This window comes from Marmota flaviventris, chromosome 1 (assembly GCF_047511675.1).
Source record: "Marmota flaviventris isolate mMarFla1 chromosome 1, mMarFla1.hap1, whole genome shotgun sequence".
NCBI lineage: Eukaryota > Metazoa > Chordata > Mammalia > Rodentia > Sciuridae > Marmota > Marmota flaviventris.
In genome coordinates, this window is record NC_092498.1 from 102126592 (window position 1) to 102147923 (window position 21332).

Consider the following 21332-nt stretch of genomic DNA (forward strand, 5'->3'; position numbering starts at 1 on the left):
ATGAGCTATGTTAAAATTCCAAAATTGATCATTTTAAACATGAGTTTTAACTCCCATCATTAACTTGTTCAGCTCTTTACCAAGTACCCCACTGTGTGCCAGGTGCTGGGCTCTCCAGTGAACAAGTAGATAAAATTCCCACTTGCATGGGAAAGTAAGACAACGCCAAATGGAATGCCTCAGTGGAAAAGACAATGCCACAGTGGAAAAGTCAGTGACATCAGCTTAGGGCCAGTGATGGAGCTGGCTCAGCTATGCATGCCTGACTTGTCTCCTCCGTACTCTGCCCACAGAAAAGAGCACAGCAGTAGGAGGGGCAGAAAGAAAAGATACAAAGGGCAGTGTACATGGACGGATACATGGCGAGTTGGACGTGCACAGCCACCACGCACAGGACAGAAAGCAGAGAACAACAACTCGAAGGCAACCACAGAGCAGAGATGGCACAGAGATCCTAGATATGCATTTCAGTGAAAGGGCAACAAAGTCTAACAAAAGCACTCATGAAGACTTCAGGACACATTAGAGCTGCAGCAGCAAGTCTGACCTCATTGGTGCCTTGCTTCCAGGATTCTCTAATCCTGGACCTCAATGCATTAGGTCCCAGGCTGGCTCTCCCAGTCCCCTTCTTGCTCCTGTAAGCAGAGTCTCCCTCCTCACTCTCCTGGCCCCTTCTTCCTCACCTGAGCAGAAGCTTCTTTGTGTCCACAACACCCAGGCTCAATCCCAGGACCTCTTCTTTCCTCTTCCTGCAGTCTCTGCCTCAATGATACTCATCCAATCTAAATGCATCTAAATGCTAATGACTTTCAAATGCTTTTCAATTCCCTTTCTCCCCAGAACTCCAAACCCATGTCTACTGGTAACACCACGTAGACTAGTGGGTCAGCTTCTCAGATCAGCAAAGCTGTGTTGATTATCAGATCCATCCTTCTAGCTGCTTGGCAACAAAGTTTGAGGGGGAGAAAAATATACAGTTACATATAAAATTTTCTAAGTGTGAAAAACATATAATTTATTACTAAATATAGTTATTATATAGCAATAAAATATCATTTATTACTAAATTAATAAATACTAAACAGTCTACATACCTAGAAAATCTTCAGCAACCAGTAAGAGAATTCAGTATTTGGTGTACAGAACCTACTGAATAGAAACATTAAAATTCTACAGAACATCATAAAACAAATTTTGAGTAAATAAGACAAAAACTGTTCTTAGAAAGTATAAAAATGTCGGGGCTGCTAGCACAGGTGAGGCACTGGGTTCGATCTTCAGCACCACATTAATTAGTTAATTAATTAAAGTTATAAAATATATATATTTAAAAAAATAAAGTATAAAAATATCAACTTTCCCTAATCCAAAACAAATCTGATGTATTCCTAAGGAAAATTTCAACAGAATTTTCATATGAAAAAATTAATTTCAAAGAATAGTCAAGAAAAGTCAGGGGGTCAGGGGGAGATTAAACTCCAATCCTATCAAGCGTTAAATGTATTATAAAGCCATGGTAAATTAAAAAGCTCAATACCAACAAACAAATAAATGGTTCAGTATTTATCAATAAACAGAACAGTAAAGGGGAAAAACCCGGAAACATATACAAAGCCAAATTAGAATCTAAAATATGTCAAAAGTGAAGGGAAGCCCCGTGTGGTGGTGCATAGTTGAAATCCCAGCTACTCAGAAGGCTGATACAGGAAGCTCAAAAATTCAAAGATAGCTTGGGCAAATTAGGAAGACCCTATCTCAAAACTCAAAAATTTAAAAAGGGGTGGTGAAGGCTGGGATTGTGGCCAAGCAGTAGAGCGCTCACCTCACACGGGCAGGACCCAGGTTCGATCCTCAGCACCACATAAAAAAATAAAGGCATTGTGTTGTGCCCATCTACACCTAAAAAATAAATGTTTTTTTAAAAAGGTCGGGTGGTGGAGGTGTGTAGCTCAGAGGTAGAACACTCCTGGGTTCAGATCCAGTACCAAAACAAACTTAGTGGCATTTCAAAGAAAGACAAAGAAAAAAAGGTAAAAGTAACCCAGAAATGGGTTAGGACCCCTTGCTAGAACTTGGATGGGATCAGGTTTCCTCAGACAAGCTGGCAGTGAGAGCAAACTGGTAGAATCTCTCTGGGGCTAATTTAGTAACATCGATCAAAACTAAAAACCCTTTGACCAAGTAATTCCTGTTCTGGGAATTCATCCAATTGATACTCAATCACATGTTCCAAGAAACACAAGCATATTCACTGCAGCATCAGTTAACACACTGGCAGATTAGAAACAATTTAAACACACCCCCTTATACTCATTCAAAAATTATGTTAATGTTTCTAGGGTGGAATACTATATGGCAGTTAAGAAAAATCTTGGCAACATTTCAAAGTCACTGAAAAGCCTCTAAAAATCCATACATGACATGCAGCCCTTTTTATTTTGAGACAGGGTCTTGCTAAACTGCTGACAGTCTTGCTAAACTGCTAAGGCTCATCTTGAACTTATGATTCTCCTGCCTCAGCTTCCTGATTCTCTAGGATTACAGATGTGCACCATCACCCAACAAAGAAATTTTGAGGGGTAAAGAAAAAGAGAAATAGAGGGTTAACCATTAGCTACTGGTGTTTGCAGTCTTATTTGTAGTCTAATTTAAACAACTTTTTAAAATTAGGACACTGAGAAAACTAAAATTTAAGACCAATTAAGTCAGATCTCTCAGGAGAGAGCCCCAATAATCCGCATTTTAAAGTCCCAGTGATTGCAAGGACAACCAACCTGGAGAATCTCAGAGTGAACCATCCTAAGACAAGCCCAGCTTCCACTGCTCATAACCAACAGGAGCATGAGCCATTTTTCTTAACTACAAACTGGTAAGCAAACAATCTACCTCATGGAATTGTAAAGACTGGTAAAAACCCACCTGTGCACAAAGGAAAAGGGTGCCTAGCAACAGTGCTACCTGCTTATCAAGCACAAGTGTTCACAGCACATTTGGGGATGCGGCAAAGTCAATACTCACAGATGTGGTGTGTGTACACATATACTGTATATAATAGGTAAAGTATACACAAACACACACACACACACACACACACGTATTTACAAAAGAAGGTATTGACAATGGCTACCTCTAGGAAAAGCAATTCACTTTAATTACACTTGTAACTTTCAAAAAATGTTACTCTCTTAATCAAACTCCAGAAAATAGGGCATAGGACATGTTAAAGCACATCATGGGTAACCATCAGCAAAATCAAAAAAATGGCAAAGCCAACAAACAAATTGATTTCTTTTTCTTGTTTTGTTTGTTTTGCAATGCTGGGGACCAAATATAGGGCCTTGCTTGTGCTAGGCAAGAAAGCACTCTATTACTGAGCTATATCCCCAACCCAATCTGATTTCTTTTAAAATAAATTATTTTCTTGGTCTTGGAGATTGAACTCAGGCGTACTAGACCACTGGCTACATTTCCAACCCTTTTTATTTTGAGACAGGCTCTTGCTAAGTTGCTGAGGGTCTTGCTAAATTTGCTAAGGCTGGTCTTGAACTTGTGATTCTCCTGTCTCAGCTTTCTGAGTCTCTAGGATTACAGATGTGTTCTACCACACCCCACTTAACAAAGAAATTTTGAGGGGTAAAGAAAAAGAGAAATAGAGGGTTAACTATGAGCCACTGGTGTTTGCAGTCTTATTTTGTAGTCTAATTCAAACTATTTTTTTTTAAATTAGGACACTGAGAAAACTGAAAATTTAAACACTGGCTGAAACCATTACCCGATGAAATGGTATAAGGCAGAATTTGCTTCAAAATAACACAGGACAGGGAGACTTGAGGTGTTGCTTGACAATGAATACAAAGGAATCTTACACTTTTTACATCAACAGTGGTTTCTATTTCAAGTTCTATCTAACAATTTTTCGTGAGGTATAAATATTACCTTTTTAATGTAGAGGGGGAAAAAGCCCTACCATAAAATATAGAAAAAAATTCAAATAAGTTTTTTGTTTTGTTTAGCTTTAAAAAGTATCTCTCAGATAATCCAGTAGTAATTGCTTTTTTCTTCACAAAGCAAAGCAGATCAATCTATGTTCAGCCCACGGATGTAGTACCACTTTAATTTCAACACCTCTGGCCCTACTAACTGTAGGATTTTAAGCAAAGCACAATAGATCTCAATTTCCTCACTTACAAAAAAGGATGATCAGTGATTCTCAATATTTTGAAATACACATTTTTTTCAGGTGATAGTATCATGCCTCTTCCTTCCTCCCCAACCTGTCTGCTCCCTGAGACCCTCCAACTCTGATGTGCCAGAACACCAGGTCATTTTCTTTTTTCTCCTTAAATATTTTTTTTTAGTTGTAGGTGGACACAATACCTTTGTTCATTTATTTTTATGTGGTGCAGAGGATGGAATCCAGTGTATTACATGTGCTAGGTAAGTGCTCAACCACTGAGCCATAACTCCAGCCCACCAGGTCATTTTCTTTTTTCTTTTTTTAGTTGTAGAAGGACACAATGCCTTTATTTTACTTATTTTTATGTAGTGCTGAGGATCAAACCCAGTGTTTCACACTGAGCCACAACCCCAGCCCTACCAGGTCATTTTCTAATACAGCTTCAGTACCCAACACACTCAACATAAACTGATACTTTCTTTAAAAATGAAGCCAGTAAAGCTGTATTACAAGATAAAAATAAATGAATCGCAAAATAAAAAATAAAAATGCAATGTGTCTGGAGGGAAAAAAGTCCTCTAAACAATCCATATCAAGATTTAGCTGACCTGTGCTTTAAATCAACTCCTCTGAAGGCCTCTTATGCCTGAATTCCCTTAGAGATGAGGCAAGAGTCTAACTTTCTCCGGTAGTGTGACTATATAAGCAGCAGCAGCCCAAGGCCCAGAATGCAGGCCTCTGTCTACTCTGAGAATCCACCTGAGGAACACCAAGGGGTACTGATGTCAAGATAAGTGATGAAACTATAAAATAAGGGCTAATTCCCCCTCCCCGCCCCTAGCAATCATCCTAAAGGTGTTGATATTTAGAGGTGGGCCTTTGGAAGATAATTAGGTCATGAGGGCAGAGTCTTCGTGAATGGGGCTTGAAAGAGGCCCCAAGGAGCTCACTGGTCCCTTCTACCACAAGAGGACTCAGCAAGAAGACAGAGGTATATGAACCCGAAACTGGGCCTTCACCGGATGCTGAGTCTCATGGCACCTTGATCTTGGACTTACAGCCTCCAGAACCATGAGCAACAAATGTCTACAGTTAATAAATCATCCTAGCTATAGCTATCATATTTCATTACAGCAGCCTGAAGGAACTAAGACATTAAGCAAATCCAAAGAAAAGGTGCTAAGAAAAGAAATCCACCACTAGAGTACTCCCCTTGCACAGGGCTAGGAGATAAGAAAGGATGGATAAGTCTGTGCCCCCATCACTGACGACATGGGAGTAGCCATTTTTTTCCCCAAAGGGAAAAAATGAAATGAGGTACAAATTCAGAGAAGACATGATTACCTGCTGGGCAGAGCAGAGGTGCACAGCACTGGAGAGACCTTGCTGATGAGGTAGAAATGAGTGCAAGCATGAAGGAGAGTGAAGAGACTGCAAAGACTAAAGCAAGAGGGAAAAAAACAATGGAGATGGAGCATCTGCCAAGGGTACTATTAGGAAACCCAATCTTTCTCTTCCAAACAATGTCATTCACTTCCCAAGAAGCATATAGGTCCCTGTAATAGCTGGGCACAAATGCACACCATTAAAAATAAAAGAAAATACCAGTTTATATGGTACGAAATGGTTCATAGGTCAAATAGTTCCATGATACCCTCTTCTCACACTGCCCCTACTTTGCTTCCATGTACAGAGAAGGAAGGATTGCCTGACTGGGCACAGGCTCATGAAGGTGCCCATTCAATAACAGCATGGGAGCACCATGTCTTTCAACCAAGGGACAACAAGACACCCAGTTCCAGCATTCAAGGTGACTATTTCCAGATAATAACTGACATTATTTGCTACTATTTTTTTCCTTCATTTTAAAAGAATTCTGTTCATGTCTTATACAAGGAAAAACTCAAAACTGGCACAGCCTTTCAGATTTTCGTCAGCATCCCAGCACCATCAAATACCACTAATATTCTACTGCCTTGCAGTGACACCTGCAGGTCAATGGCCTGAACTGCAGGTACTGTGAAGCTCATGCTGTCAGGGAACCAACATCAAACCTACTGGGATGGAACCCAAAAGGCAGACCCTAACAGGCAACTCCTGCCTGATTATGACTGAGATGTAAGATGCTGCAGACTGTGTGTCCCACTACCTCTGCAGTGCTAGTCATGCCTACAAGCACTGGTCACTGATCAAGTACAATATAAACACTGAGACTCAAATAGTATTTTCACAGTTTTGTCTATAGACAAAGACAATTCTTGAAAAACTGAGAATGTTGTAAGTACATTCTCCAATACTATCCTGTACAAACAGGAAAATTTTTCGGTGCCAAATTTTTCTACTTTGAGGAATAAGGTAGCAATTTAAGTACTGGGGCATTCTTCAAGGTCTCATTTTATTACCCAAGCTGAAGTTAATCTTGAGCCTGTGGGCTGAAGGGATCCTTCAATCTCAGTCTTCTAAGTAACTGGGACGATAAGCATGCACCACCATGCCAGGCTCAGCTCTGGGGCATTTCTGATCTTTCCTTGATGTGTCCAAGCAATGATAGTAGAGCAAGTGATAATAGCAAAGATAGTAGACCAAGAATGAAATTTCAGGACAGTTGCAGCTTACTAACTGGGAAAGTACTAAAATTAGAGTGATGGCAAAATTAAGCCAGACACAGTGGCACATGCCTGTAATTCCAGTGGCTCAGAAGGCCAAGACAGGAGGATCATGGGTTCAAAGCCAACCTCAGCAACAGTGAGGTGCCAAGCAACTCAGTGAGACCCTGTCTCTAAATAAAATACAAAATAGGGCTGGGGATGTGCCTCAGTGGTTGAGTGCCCCTGAGTTCAATCCCTAGTACCCCCGCCAAAAAAAAGTCTAATTAAAATTCCCTCACAGACCCCAAATCAAAAAAGTAATTGTGATTTTATTATAAAATATTATATATAAATAAAAATATATACTAGAAAACCTTTAGGGACGAACACTTCCAAGATTGCAGGGCCTGAGGGTTGAGACAAAGAAGCACAGTGAAGTCCAGGATGATGCAATGTCTCTAAAATGATTAAGGACTTTCATTACAAGACTGTATTTGCCCAAAGTCATAAACTATATTACAAAACAGAGTGTACTGTTCTGTCATGTAAATTATACTTCAATAAAACACAAGAAAGTATACCACAAACAATAACAAACAGCTTATAAAAGACATGCAAAACATAAATACGTAAAATCTTTATTATTTTTTTAATGTTTGTTTCCTGTATGTTCTTTATTTTTTAGTTATAAGTTATAGATGGACACAGTACCTTAACTTTATTTATTTATTTTTATGTGGTGTTGAGGATCAAACCCAGTGCCTCACATATGCTAGGCAAGTGCTCTACCAGTGAGCCACAACTCCAGCCCCAAAATCTTTATTATCCTGTTTCATTTTTTTTCTCCAGTTTCTATCTGAATTATTTAAATTAAACAAGTACATGATATGACTTTATTGTAGAATAAAAGAAAAGAGTGTCTGCTAAAGAAATATAGAACCAGCAGCAAACATGGGCCCAACAGGGGTTTTAGAAATAGCAATCTAGGACCTAGGTTGTAGGCAATTAACTAACTTTGGACACAGTACCCAGAAGGAGTGGTGCTTCAGTGTGATCACAGGAAGACTAACTCTCTTAAAGTATTCAATTGACAGAAGGGCAGAACTACCTTGGACACTGACAGAACAACTTGGGGTCCAGATTCAGACAGAATGCAAAAAAAAAAAGATGAACTTTCAAATTCCACCAAAATATGTTTTAGATGCAGCATTCTCTAGATCTGTGCCTCAACTTGCTATTTTGTTCATGAAAAAACAGTAGTTGAAGAGAGAGAAGGCTGCAGTCCTTGTTAAGTGCTGGAAAATCAGGATTCTTACTGCAGCAGTCCAATCTGACCCATAGTGAAGGCTACCAAGCAGAAATGTTAGTTTCCTGAAACACACCCAAGTCTTCACTTTATACTAGGGCAGAACTCACAAAATTAACCTGAATTTTAACCCAGAACCAAACTCCATGATTCAAGAACAAAAAAGTAGAATCTCTACAGGACAATAACACAGCTATTCTAGTTTGTTAATTGGCAATCAAAAACAAATTTCCTTTGAAAACTATAAATTATAGGGGCTGGGGATGTGGCTCAAGTGGTAGCGCTCTCACCTAGCATGTGTGAAGCACCACATAAAAACAAAATAAAGATATTGTGTTCACCTAGAACTAAAAAATAAATATAAAAAAAGCGAAGAAAACTATAAATTATAAAATACAAAAAACATGTATAAAATATATGCTCACTGTAGAAAATTTTAAAATACAGTAAGGGACAAAGATGAAAAAATATTCATAATTTCTCCACTGTGATAACCACCATTAAGTATTTACTTCCTTCTAGGCCTTCCTTTCCTCTGAATGTATATAATTTTAAATAATTTTCAAATTTGGTACTAGTTTGAATTCTCCTTTTCTCACTTAACATTATACCCTGAAAACATGTTATCAATCAGGGATCATCCAGAGAAACAGAACCAGCAGCAAGATAACCATCTCCCTTGCTTAAAGTTGGCCAATTATGGTTTTACCCATCTCTACAAATCCCTTCACAATACTACTCAGATGAGTGTTTGCATAACTGGGGACTGTCGCCTCACCAAACTAACACATAAAACTGACCATCACAATATCCATGTCAGCAATCGTTTCTTTTTCTTTTTTTCTTTTTTTTTGCAGTACTGGGAATTGAACCCAAGGGTACTTGACCATTTAGCTTCATCCCCAGCCCTTTCGTTTATTGCTGATATCAAGACAGTTCTTATGGTGCAGACAGAAGATCAAACCAGCCATAATATTCCCTTAAGCCAAAGTCTAATCCAAGAAGTTCACTGGATTAGACAAAGAGAAATGAAAGAAAAGGAGAGGGGATGGGAATAAGAAAGACAGAAGAATGAATCAGACATAATTTTCCTATTCTTATATATGAATACATGACCAGTATAACTCCACATCGTGTACAGTCAAAAGAACAGGATCCTAATTAGAATAACTTATACTCCATATGTATGTATAATATGTCAAAATATATTGTCACATCTACCTAAAAAGAATAAAAAAGAAAAAAATAGTCTAATCCAGGGCAAGGCTCCAACTCTCTTCACTTCTATGAAGGTTAAGAGAGGTGAGGGAGCTGCAAAAGGAAACTTTGAAGCTAGCAGAGATTGGTTCAGGAGATTTAATGAAAGAAGTTATCCCTTTATCAGAAGAATGCAAGATGAAGTTCCAAGTGCTGATATAGAAGCTCCAGCAATTTACTCAAAAGACAATTGAAAAAGGTGGCTATAGGACTGGGGCTGTAGCTCAGTAGTAGAGAGTTTGCCTAGCACGTGTGAGGCACTGGGTTCAATTCTCAGCACCACATATAAATAAATAAAGGTTAAAAAAAAAAGTGGCTACATTAAACAATAGATTTGCAATGCAGATAAAACAGCCTTTATTAGAAAATGCCATCTAGGACTTTCTTAGCTAAAGAGAAGACAATACCTAATACCTGTCTTCAAAGCGTCAAAGGACAGGTTGACTCTCTTACAGACTAATGGTTACTTGAATTGAAGCCAGTATTCATTCACCATTCAAAAATCCTAGGGCCCTTCAGAATTAAACTATATCTACTCTGCCTGTGTTTTATGAATGGAAAAACAAAGCCTAGATGACAGCACATTATTTTTTTTAATATTTTTTTTAGTTTTCAATGAACCTTTATTTTATTTAGATGTGGTGCTGAGAATCGAACCCAGTGCCTCTCATACATGCTAGGCAAGCATTCCACCACTGAGCCACAAACCCAGCCCATGACAGCACATTATTTACAAGATGATTTACAGAATACTTTAAGCCTACTATTGAGATCTACTATTCAGAAAAAGACTCCTTTCAAAATATGATTGAATTCATCAACAATGTACCTAGTCACCTAAGAACTCTGATAATGTATAATGAGATTAAGTGTTTTCATATCTAATATGATGTTCATTCTTTAACCAAAAGTCAAGGAATAATTTCAACCAACTTTTTTTTTTTTTTTTTGGCTATATAAGGATTGAACCCAAGCATGCTTTACCAATGAGCTACATTCAAGCCCCCTTTTAAATTTTTTATTTTGAAACAGGGACTTGCTAAATTGACAAGGCTGGCCTTGAACTTGTGATCCTCCTTTCTCTGCCTCCCAAGTAGCTGAGATTATACATATGCACCACTATTTCCAGCTAATTTCAACTTTCAAGTCATATTATTTAAGAAATAAATTTTGTAAGGCTATAACTACCATGATGATTCCTCTAATGGATTTGAGCAAAGTAAATTGAAAACCTTCCATAAAGAATTTGCCATTCTAGATGCCATTAAAATAATCTGCGATTCACTGCAAGAGGTCAAAATATCAATATTAACAGGAGTTTGGAAGAAGTTGATTCCAATCCCCATGCATAACTTCGGGGGTTTAAGACTTCAATGGAGGAAGCAACTGCTTGTAGATGCGGTGGAAATAGAGAATTAGAATTAAAAATGGAGCCTGGAGATTTTACTGAATTGCTGCAATCTCATGATAAAACATTAACAGATTTGTTTCTTTACAGATTAACATTAACAGGAATTGTTTCTTATAGATGAGTAAATATTCTTGATGGAAATTATTTCCAGTGAATACAACTGAAATGAAATCCAAGGATTTAGAATATCACATAAACTTAGTTGATAAATCAGCAGCAAGGTTTAAGAGGAATGACTTAATTTTAAAAGAAGTTCTGTTTGTAAAATGCTATCAAAACAGTATCACCTGCCACAGAGAAATCTTTCATGAAAAGAAGAGTCAATCAATGTGCAAAACTCACTGTTGTTACCAAGTATGGTAGCACACGCCCATAATCACAGCAACTTGGAAGGCAGAGGCAGGAGGATCTTTTTTTTTTTTTTTTAATATTTTTATTTTTTTTTAGTTATTGGCGGACACATCACCTTTGTATGTGGTGCTGAGGATTGAACCCGGGCCGCACGCATACCAGGCGAGCGCGCTACCGCTTGAGCCACATCCCCAGCCCCAGCAGGAGGATCTTTGGCTAAACACTAAACTGCACATGTGTAGTGTGTGATTCCATGAGGCAAATTCAAACCACCCTCAACAACTTGCCAATGTCCTAAGCAACTTAGCAAGACCCTGTCTCAAAATGGGGGGGGGGGGGGGGGCTGGGGGGGGCTGGGGTTGTGGCTCAGTGGTAGAGTGCTTGCCTAGTATGCATGAGGCACTGGATTTGAACCTCAGCACCGCATAAATATAAAATAAAGATATTGTGTCCACCTAAAACTAAAAAACAAATATTAAAAAAAAGAGAGAGAGAACTGGGGATGTGGCTCAGTAGTTAAGTGCCCCTGGGTTCAATCCCTGGTACCAAAAAAAAAACAAAAAACAAAAACCACTGTTACCTTATTTTAAGAAATTGCCACAGCCACCCCAACCTTTAGCAACCACAGCAGCCATCAACATTACGATAAGACACTCCACGAACAAAAATATTATGACTTGGGGATGAGGCTGTAGCTCAGTGATAAAGTGCTTGCCTCACATGTGTGAAGCACTGGGTTCAATCCTCAGCACCACATAAAAATAAATAAAGATACTATGTGTTCATTGACTTAATGAAAGCTCAAATGATCACTAGCATTTTTTATTATTTTATAAGTAAAAGTATTTTCTAATTAAGTAAGTTACGCACTTTTTTTAGACATGATGCATGGCACTCATAATATACTACAATATAATGTCAACATAAATTTTATATTCACTGAGAAATCAAAACTCTCCTGTGGCTCATTTTATTGCATTTTTTTCCTCTATTACAGTGGTTTAGAACTGTACTAGTTGGGGCTTCCCAACTTATAGACAACAAATCAAACACCCAATCTCTGAGGACTTCTTCCAAAATTTTTTGATGTAATACTAGAATAAATAAAACTGAAGTGCACATCACTAGAAACTGACTGTCTAAGCCCCCCACACACACCAAATTCAAATGTTGAATCCAAACCCCAAAATGGTGTTATTAAGAGATGGCACTCCGGGACCCGATTAGGTTAAGGGGTTTCCCCATGACTGGGATTAGTACCATTTAAGAAATACTCTAGAGAGCTCCCTTACCCTTTCTACATGTGAGGACATAGTGAGAAGACTAAGATGTATAGACCTTCACTAGACACTGAATGCCAGAAACCTGACAGCCTCAAGAACTGCGTGCAACAAATGTCTACTATTTATAATTCACCCAAGCTATTTTATTTTGTTACAGTAGCCTTAACACAAACAACTATGCCTATTCAACCTTCATCTTCCTGTCTGATTTCTTTAAAGAGAAGTACACACAGAACTCCAAAAAATTGCTTAGTGGGGCCTGGGTTGTAGCTCAGTGGTAGAGCACTTGCCTAGCATGTATGAGGCACTGAGTTTGATCTTCAGCACCAAATAAAGATAAATAAATAAAATAAAGGTATTGTGTCCATCTACAACTAAAAACATTGTAAAAAAAAAATTGCTTAGAGGTCCCTTAAGTCTTTGGTTGAACACTAAACTACATATGTGTAGTGTGTAACTCCATGAGGCAAGTAGAAAATACCTGGGTAACTGATCTGGATGATTCCTAGAGTTCACACAGGGCAGTAAGATGTTCAAGTTTTAACCAGTCAAAATGGGAAGACCTAACTGAACACCCAAAGCATTTCAAAATAGACATTCCAAAATTGCCCCAGAATAGAAGGTACCAAGACATGCCTTAATAAAGCTTGAAAACAAACTTTGAAAGAAAATGCTGATATGCAAACAAATTGCCTACAAAAACAAAACTTAACACTCTTTAAGGGAAGAAAATGAAATCCAGAGACTCAACACCACACTTCTCATAATATCTACCATCCAATCAAAAGTTACCAGACATATGCCAGGTGTGGTGACACACACCTGTAACCCCAGTGACTCGGGAGGCTGAGGCAGGAGGATCATGAGCTCAAAGCCAGCCTCAGCAAAAAGTAAGGCACTAAGCAACTCAATGAAACCCTGTCTCTAAATAAAATACAAAGTAGGGCTGGGGATATGGCTCAGAGATTGAGTGCCCCTGAGTTCAATCCCCTGTATCTCACCCCACTCCCCAAAAAAAGTTACCAGACATGTAAAGAAGTAGGAAAACATGATCCAAAATTAGAAGAAAACTCAGTTAAGAGTAACAAATCAAGAAATGACTGAGATAATGGGATTTGCAGATAGACTTTAAATACCTGAATGGCTGACTAGCTACCCACATGGATAAACAAAAAGATTTAAAGAAAACAATACTAGAAGAAATCAAAGCCACAAAAAAGAATCAAAGAGAACATGTAGAACTGAAAAATACAAACCAAAACAAAAAAAATGTACTGGATGAATTTAACTAAAGATTATAGACACTAAAGGAGAAAAGATAGTAAACTTGAAGACAGGACAACAGAAACTATTTCAAAGGAAGCACAATGAGAAAAGAAACTAGGGGGTGGGAAGTGAAGATAGGAGCTAGAAGCAGCTCAAAAATCCCCAAACAAAATAAACACAAAGAAAAGCAAATCATAATCAAATTTCTGAAACTCATGAAGTATATGAAAATATATTAAAAGCAGCCCAGGGGGTAGGAATGGGGAATATATCACATACAAAGGAATAAAGAAGTTCCACTCACTTCTGATCAAAAACAAGGTAAGCCAAAAGCAATGGAATGACATTCTTTAAAAAGCTGAAAGAAAAAATGTGTCAACCTGAAATTCTATCTCCACAAAATTATCCTCAGAAGTTAAGATGAAATAAGGGCATTTTTAGACAACAAAAGCAGACAGAATTCATCACTAACAGATATACACTACAACAAATGTTAAGAAAGTTCTTCAAGCTAAAAGGAAACATCAGAAGTCTCTCTCTACCCTAAACCCCTACTTTTGGACTCCAAAGCTTTATTTTGTACTTTCTCTTCCAGAACTCCATATTCAAGACCTGTTGCCCTTCTTCATCAATGTGGTTTCCCATACAAAAATTGTTTTCTCTGAACACCATTATTTAGCTTGACCTTTAAAACTGTAGTCTTACACTGGGCATGGTGGCACATGTCTATAATCACAATAGCTTGAAAGGCTGAGGCAGGAGGATCACAAGATCAAAGCCAGTCTCAGCAACTTAGTAAAGCTCTGAGCAACTTAGTGAGACCCTGTCTCAAAAAAAAAAAAAAAAAGGCTGGGGATATAGCTCAGTGGTTAAGTATCTCTGGGTTCAATCCTTGAAAAAAACTGTAGCCTTACCCTATCCTGTTCTTTATAGAACTTCATATCAAGTCATTCCAAGTTTTTCAGTTGCTTCATTAACTAGAAACTAGATTCAACACCCCCACACACACAAAAAAAATCCTGCCATTGAGTATACTATAATGCACCAACCAAAAATATGGGGAGGAAAAAACTTCACCCAAAACAGGTTGGAGTGCAAGGCACGGGAAGGAAAAAAAAGAAGTAAAGCAGGAAGCAGTCCTATCAAAGAGGAAAGAGTAGATTTTTCTAAAAACAAAGTAGGTTAGGAAGATCACAACTGTCCTGCAGACACTATCCCAAGTCACACACAAGGCCTACCAGCTCTCCTTACCCAGACCACAAGGAAAGACTGTATGACTCATTGATATTATATGGAAAATATCTCCTGAAAACTGAGTACAATACAGCACAAGCCTTGATTCAGAAAAACCCAGTGGCATATTCAAGCTCTGTCACTTATTAGCTGCTTGACCTGCAGTTCATTTAAAATTCACAACAGCCCTATGAGATAGGTCCTATTAGGATCACAAGAAGATTACAGTGTTTACCCAAAGTAGTGCATTCAGGAAATGGGAGAGAAAGAATGTGAATCCAGGCCTCCTACACTGAACTGCCTCTTCAAGTGTACATCATATCTTGAGCATGTGACACATACCCTAGCAGTGTTCCTACAGGGAGAATGTGAAAATCAAGATGCTCATGCTAAACCTCTACATGTCATGTCTAATTCTGGCCGGGCCCTCAACTGGTTAAATGACTGTGGAAAGATACTGCCCTACAAGGGAGAAAAAGAAAGAAGACAAGTCAACTGTATTCCCAAAGCTAAATAAATACTGAGATAAAGAATTGGTGCTTTACAAATGAGAACTAATATGGATAAACCCAACCACCAGTTAGGAGAGAAAGAAGGAATCTGCAGAGGAGGATTTCCTACCTGGGGAGTGCTGGTGGTTCCTGAGGGACTACAGCAGCACCAGCCGCTGCTCCTGGAGCTTCTGCCTCCTCCAAGCCACCAGCCACTTCCTGTTTAGCATCCTGTGAGCCTGGAGGTTGCACTTTCTCTGCATCCCCAGGCCCACCTAATTCTGCAGGAGAGTCAATCTCTATTTCCTGAACTGGGACTGGGACCAGTTCCTTCTCAGCTGTACCAGTTACCACAGCCTTAGCTTCTTCTTCTTCTTTTCTCCTGATTTTCTCTTCAAGTTCCTTCCTTCTCTTCTCATCATCCTGACGGGCCATCTGATCAAAGGTTTTAAATACCTAAAATCAAATAGTAATCCAGCAGTCAGTTCATTTGCCCAGTACCGTCCCACACATCCTGTAGAAATATAGCAAAAATAAAATATAGAATAAAAAAGAAGTAAACAGAAAACTTTTCTTTGGAAAAATGGAAATGTGCTGCAACTTCACCAAAAAACTTTAAGAGTAAAATATCAAAATCAAAAACAAGCTAAGACTAACAATATTTACATAGATGATCCTAGCTATCATAATTTTTATAGGCCCCAATCTTAGTCACAATGCAAAGAACATTCTCCTGGTACTGTGGGTCTGTGAGGGTGCCAACAACTCAGACTCAAAAATGAAAGATGAGGGGCTGGGGCTGGGGCTCAGTGGCAGAGTGCTTGCCTAGCATGTGTGAGGCACTGGGTTCAATTCTCAGCACCACGTATCAATAAATAAAATAAAGGTTCATTGACAACTAAAAAAAATATTTTAAAAAAATGAAAGATGAAAATATAGTTGAACTTCAATCCTCAAAATGCACCTAGGCTGGGCTGGGGTTACAGCTCAGTGGTACAATGCTTGCCTAGCATGTGTGAGACACTGGGTTTGATCCTCAGCACCACATAAAAAATAAATTAAAAAAATAAAATTATTTAGCTGGGCGCCGTGGCACACACCTGTAATCCCAGCAGCTGGGAAGGCTGAAGCAGAAGGATAGCGAGTTCAAAACCAGCCTCAGCAATAGCAAAGCACTAAGCAACTCAGTGAGACCCTGTCTCTAAATACACAATAAGGCTGGGAAATGTGGCTCAGTGGCTGAGTCCCCCTGAGTTCAATCCCCAGTTTTCCCACACACACACACAAAAAAAAGTGTTTAAAAAAAAAAAATGCACCTAATCTTACTGAACTGCTGCTACCCTCCTACACTAAGGGCTGAAAGGAGGCATGGACATTCGATTCTACAAACATCCACTGTGTGCCTAACAATATATGAGGAACACAAAATCAAAAACAACTTTCTACGTTTGCAGATCTGGTGTGTAGACAAGTCCTTACCATTTTCTGTAACTCAGTCACACCCCTGAAGATACTCAGACCCCTCCATCAAAAAAGTATAAAGTTAAAACAGACCCACACCCAACAACTCTGATACAAGAGGGGCATGATGGAATACTTGATGTCCTGTCAAGACTGCAGGCAGGAATGAGCACTTCTGATGAAAGAAATCAGAGGAAGTAGAAAGGAGATCTCAACTGGACCTGAAAGAAGAGGCATATCTTCCAAATGCTACAGCTCTAAGAAGTAGACTCATCAAGAAACAGAGCCTCTGTAGTAGCTGAAGGAATAGCTAAGAAACTAACTGGGGAAATGGGTGGGAGTCAGATTCCAGAAGGCTAAAATGCAGAAGGCATTTGATAACAATGTCTGTACACTACACAGGAAGACAGAACAAAAGACAGGTGCTACCATAGGAACCGTGCTGAACAATTCTAAAAACACTCTTGAAAATTCTGTGAAGAATGGGCTGGAGATGGAGCTCAGTGGTAAGAGCACTTCCTTAGCATGCATGAGTCCCTGACTTCAATCCCCATTGCTAGAAGAAAAATATAAAATAACACAGGAAGAATACTCCATCAACATTCCAAAAATGAGGACAAATAAGGCTCAGAGGGATCAAGTAACTCACCCACAGTCCTGTCAAAAAAAAGGATAGTAAAAAATTACACATGACACAACAAGCAGCAAAAGGTAATGTAAGCAGAGGAAAATAAATAAAATCCTATAAGGTTAAAAACTGGAGACAATCCTAGACCCATTTCCATTCTGCAGATCAGCGGAAGTCCTGACTCATTTCTCTCCAACATTCATCCTGACAACAGCTCAGGTCCTTTGCCCTCAGAGCCACTCTACCTCTCAAGGTCCTAGATCTACTTAACTCCAAAAAGCAAAGTAGCAAAGAACCTCTCTCACAACCTAAAACTTCTAACACAAGACCCCCACTGTGGGGGGTCAGATGGTCCTCAGAGTGCATACTAACTCTAATACTCAGCACATCCAACCTTCTCTGACCAGCACAACCTAGAAGTACTCTCAAATCACAAAGACCTCCCAGCTACCACATGTTCTAGTACTCATTTTAGAATCACAGAATACTAGATTAAGAGACATACCTGACCTCCAATCAACCTCCTCACCTGACAATAGGTGAAGTGACTCTCCCAATATTTCCCAATAAGCTATATAAGGAACAGGACACAGCTGGCTTTCCCAATTCTTATACTGAGGACTTCTACTTAGCAGTACTTCTCAAACTGAACTCCAAGATAAACACCAAGTTATCAAAAATGGCATGTTTTCTTAAAACATACACTACCTTATGGAATGGAATGCAATTTTCACATATATCATTTATGCTAAGGGTCTTTCAAGTTGTACATCCATACTCATACTTGCTTAGACTGGGAGGAAATGTGTAAGACACCCTACACTAACTATACCAACAGTCCTCTCCCCAAAATATCAGAGGAAAGCTTTCAAGTTCCAGAAAGCAGTCCAACAACACTGGACAACAAACCCATCCAACCCATCTCACAGAGAGCTGAAGCATCCCACCTCAGGTGAGGGAGTCACAGAAAGGAATCTTATGACAGCCAATCAGGAACAGAAAAAAACCCTAAGAGGCAGATAAATGGGAATGGTCAGGAGATGACCTACCCCCACCCAAAGATAATGCTGTGCTGTTATCAAACCACTTAATCTGATTCAATATTTTATTGTCCTACCCTCAACAACTTTGCCAATATAGAAATCACCTTTACAAGTCTCCTGCCACATGACCTTCTGTGAAAACAATTACACAGAACTCACCCATATTTATCCAACAAAAATGGCCAAAGAATGTACTTTAAAAGTTTCTTGGGTAATGCTGATGTTTGTGAAGACTTCCAGGGGGATAAAAAAAAAAAAAAAGACACCCCTTTTAGTCATCTGCTGGAGACTTTCACCTTGGTTTCTGTGAAACATACTGCCCTTCAATGATTATTCCCCAAAATGTTCTCCACCTCTGGTTTTTCTATTTCAGATCTCTCCAGTCCTCCATCTCCTGCAAGATTCGGTCGCAGGCTGAGTATGGTGGTTCACACCCGTAATCCCAGTGACTCAGGAGGCTGAGACAGGAGGATTCCAAGTTCAAGACCAGCCTGGGCAACTTAGTGAGACCCTGTCTCAAAATAAGAAGTAAATAAGGGCTAGTCATAGCTCAGTGTTAAAGCACCCCTAAGTTCCATTCCCAGTACTGCCAAAAATAAAAATAGAAAGAGGAAGGCCAGGCACAGTGGCACACACAGCAATTCGGGAAGCTGAGGCAGAAGGATTATCAGCAACTTGTCGAGGCTATCAGCAACTCAGCAAGACCCTGTCTCTAAATAAAATACAAAAAAGGGCTGGAGATGTGTGGTCCAGTGGTTAAGTGCCCATGGGTTCAATCCCCAGTACCAAAAAAAAGGAAAGGATTGTGCATATAGCTCAGTAGCAGAGTGATTGGGGGCAGAGGGCGCAGAGAGATTTGTAATCAAAAAGCAATCTTTTACTGTACACAGTGGTACACACATATAATCCCAGCAGCTCAGGAGGCTGAGATGTAGCTCAGTGTTTAAGTGGCCCTGAGTTCAATCCCTCCTCCAAAAAAAAGTACCCCCCAAAGAAAGCTATGATGAATAGGCTGTGTGTTCTTATCATATCATTCAACCTTACTGAACTACCACATAAAATTCAACTTTATTTCAGAGATACTTTGAAGATCAAGAAACAAGATTTCATTAAACTGCCATAATGTCCTGCTAAAAACCACCTATGACAGCTCTCTGATCATTCAGAAGGTACTTGGGCCTCCAATAAGGCTGAGGAATAATGGCCTTTGAGTCTGAAATTGAAACCCTAATGGAGTGCCAACCTCACTTCTCACCTGACCATCATTATGTTTGTAGGTACTGGGTCATTCTAAGCTTTGGTTTCTTCCTGGAGGTGCTAAAGAAAGTAAAACCTGATCATCATCCTGGAGCCTGCAATAAAATTTCAGACAGAAATACAAAGCACTTTATAGGTGCTAGAGAACCATGGGAGGTATCAGCAGTATTTCCATCTTCTCAGGTTCCTACACTCAATGCTCACCTGAATACTTCTTTCAATTTTGTCAAAAGCCCCATCTCTCTTACAAAAACCTTCTCAATTCCCTATTCCTTTCCTTTCAACCAGCTCTATTGCTTAAGTGGTCCTGCAAGTTCTCTATTATATTCTGTGTTTTATTTTCTTAACTGTAAGCGTCACAAGTAACAAGACCAGTATTTAAACACCCACATCACCAGTGTCTGTGGCAGCCAACTGTAAAACATATTCAGAAAATGCTTATTACTACATTCAAAAGGGCCCGGTCAACCTCATTCAATAAGAATTAAGAGTGCTTCAACCACACACACACACACACACACACACACACACAAATTAACCTGGGATGTATAGATTTAAATCCAAATGCAAATTTAATAATCATATCGACCTGGGATATCATATTTGAACAAGCGGCCACACCCACAGATCAACACATTACTTCAGTTATCCTTGCCACCTCTGGTCTGGTAGCTCTGGAACGTGCAAGTTTCTGCTATTGTAAATGTCTTTCCTCTGGTTCTCCTAACACTGTTTTCACCTTACATCCAGCAGTCCCCCTCACTGCGTAGAGTATGATCGTAAGCGTGAAGCAGGGCCAATAGCCGACTGGCTGCTTCGGACACCCAGGTACCTCCGACATAGTGCCAGAGATGCTCCCACCGCAGAGCAGCCTGATATCTGATCCGCACAAGTTACCCACGGCCATTCGTTCGGGGTCACCTCGGCGATCCCTGGGAAAAGCGGAGGCCTGAGAGGAGCTGCGCGCAGGGTCGAGGGTATGGGATCCTGGCCCGGTGCCGGGAGGTGACCCCACGGCCCACACGTTCCCCTCCTCACCTGCAGCACCATAGCTTGTGCGGCCCCGGGCGGGAAGCCCATGCGGTCCGATGGGTGGCGCAGCAGGCGGTAGAAATCAGTCTTGCGGTAGAGGAAGCCGAAGAGAACGCGCAGAAAGTCCTGGACATTGCCCACGTGTTGCAAGATGCCCAGCAGGGCCTGGTCATATAGTTCAGCAGCCCCGGGCTCCATGTCTCCGCAGTCCGAGGGACTCCACCACCGGCACCAACTCGGACCGGCCAATTGACCACTTCCGGCGTGCGCTCCTAACGGCTCCCCCGGACAGAGAGGCCGTGGAACTTCCGGTCCGCGCCTGTTCCTGCCTGCAAACCGAGTATGCTCTCCGCGGCCCCCGCGGCCCCACTGGGCTTTGCCCCAGAGCAGCATTCGCTAAAAGAGCCTGACGTGAGCCCCCTTGTGGCTCCTACGCACAAGAAAGCCGATGGTTACTGGGCAGAGCGTGCCTGGCGGCCATGTTCGAAGAGGGCGGAAGAGTTGAAGTGAGCAGCATCACATCATCCGTTGGTTTTTGTCACGTGTTG

The 21332-nt window shown here is 40.1% G+C and overlaps 1 protein-coding gene across 1 annotated transcript in view; it reads right to left on the reverse strand.

Moving 5' to 3' along the window:
* Positions 1-21269, reverse strand: part of Nudcd3 (NudC domain containing 3) — a 108208-nt gene extending 86939 nt beyond the window's left edge. Inside the window, exons 1-2 of the mRNA XM_027938341.2 lie at positions 20791-21269; positions 15494-15819 (exon numbers count right to left, since the gene is read on the reverse strand). Coding sequence (XP_027794142.1) covers positions 15494-15819; positions 20791-21177 — 713 coding nt within the window. The 5' untranslated portion in view covers positions 21178-21269. The remainder of the gene's footprint in view (positions 1-15493; positions 15820-20790) is intronic.
* Between the last annotated feature and the right edge of the window lie 63 nt (positions 21270-21332).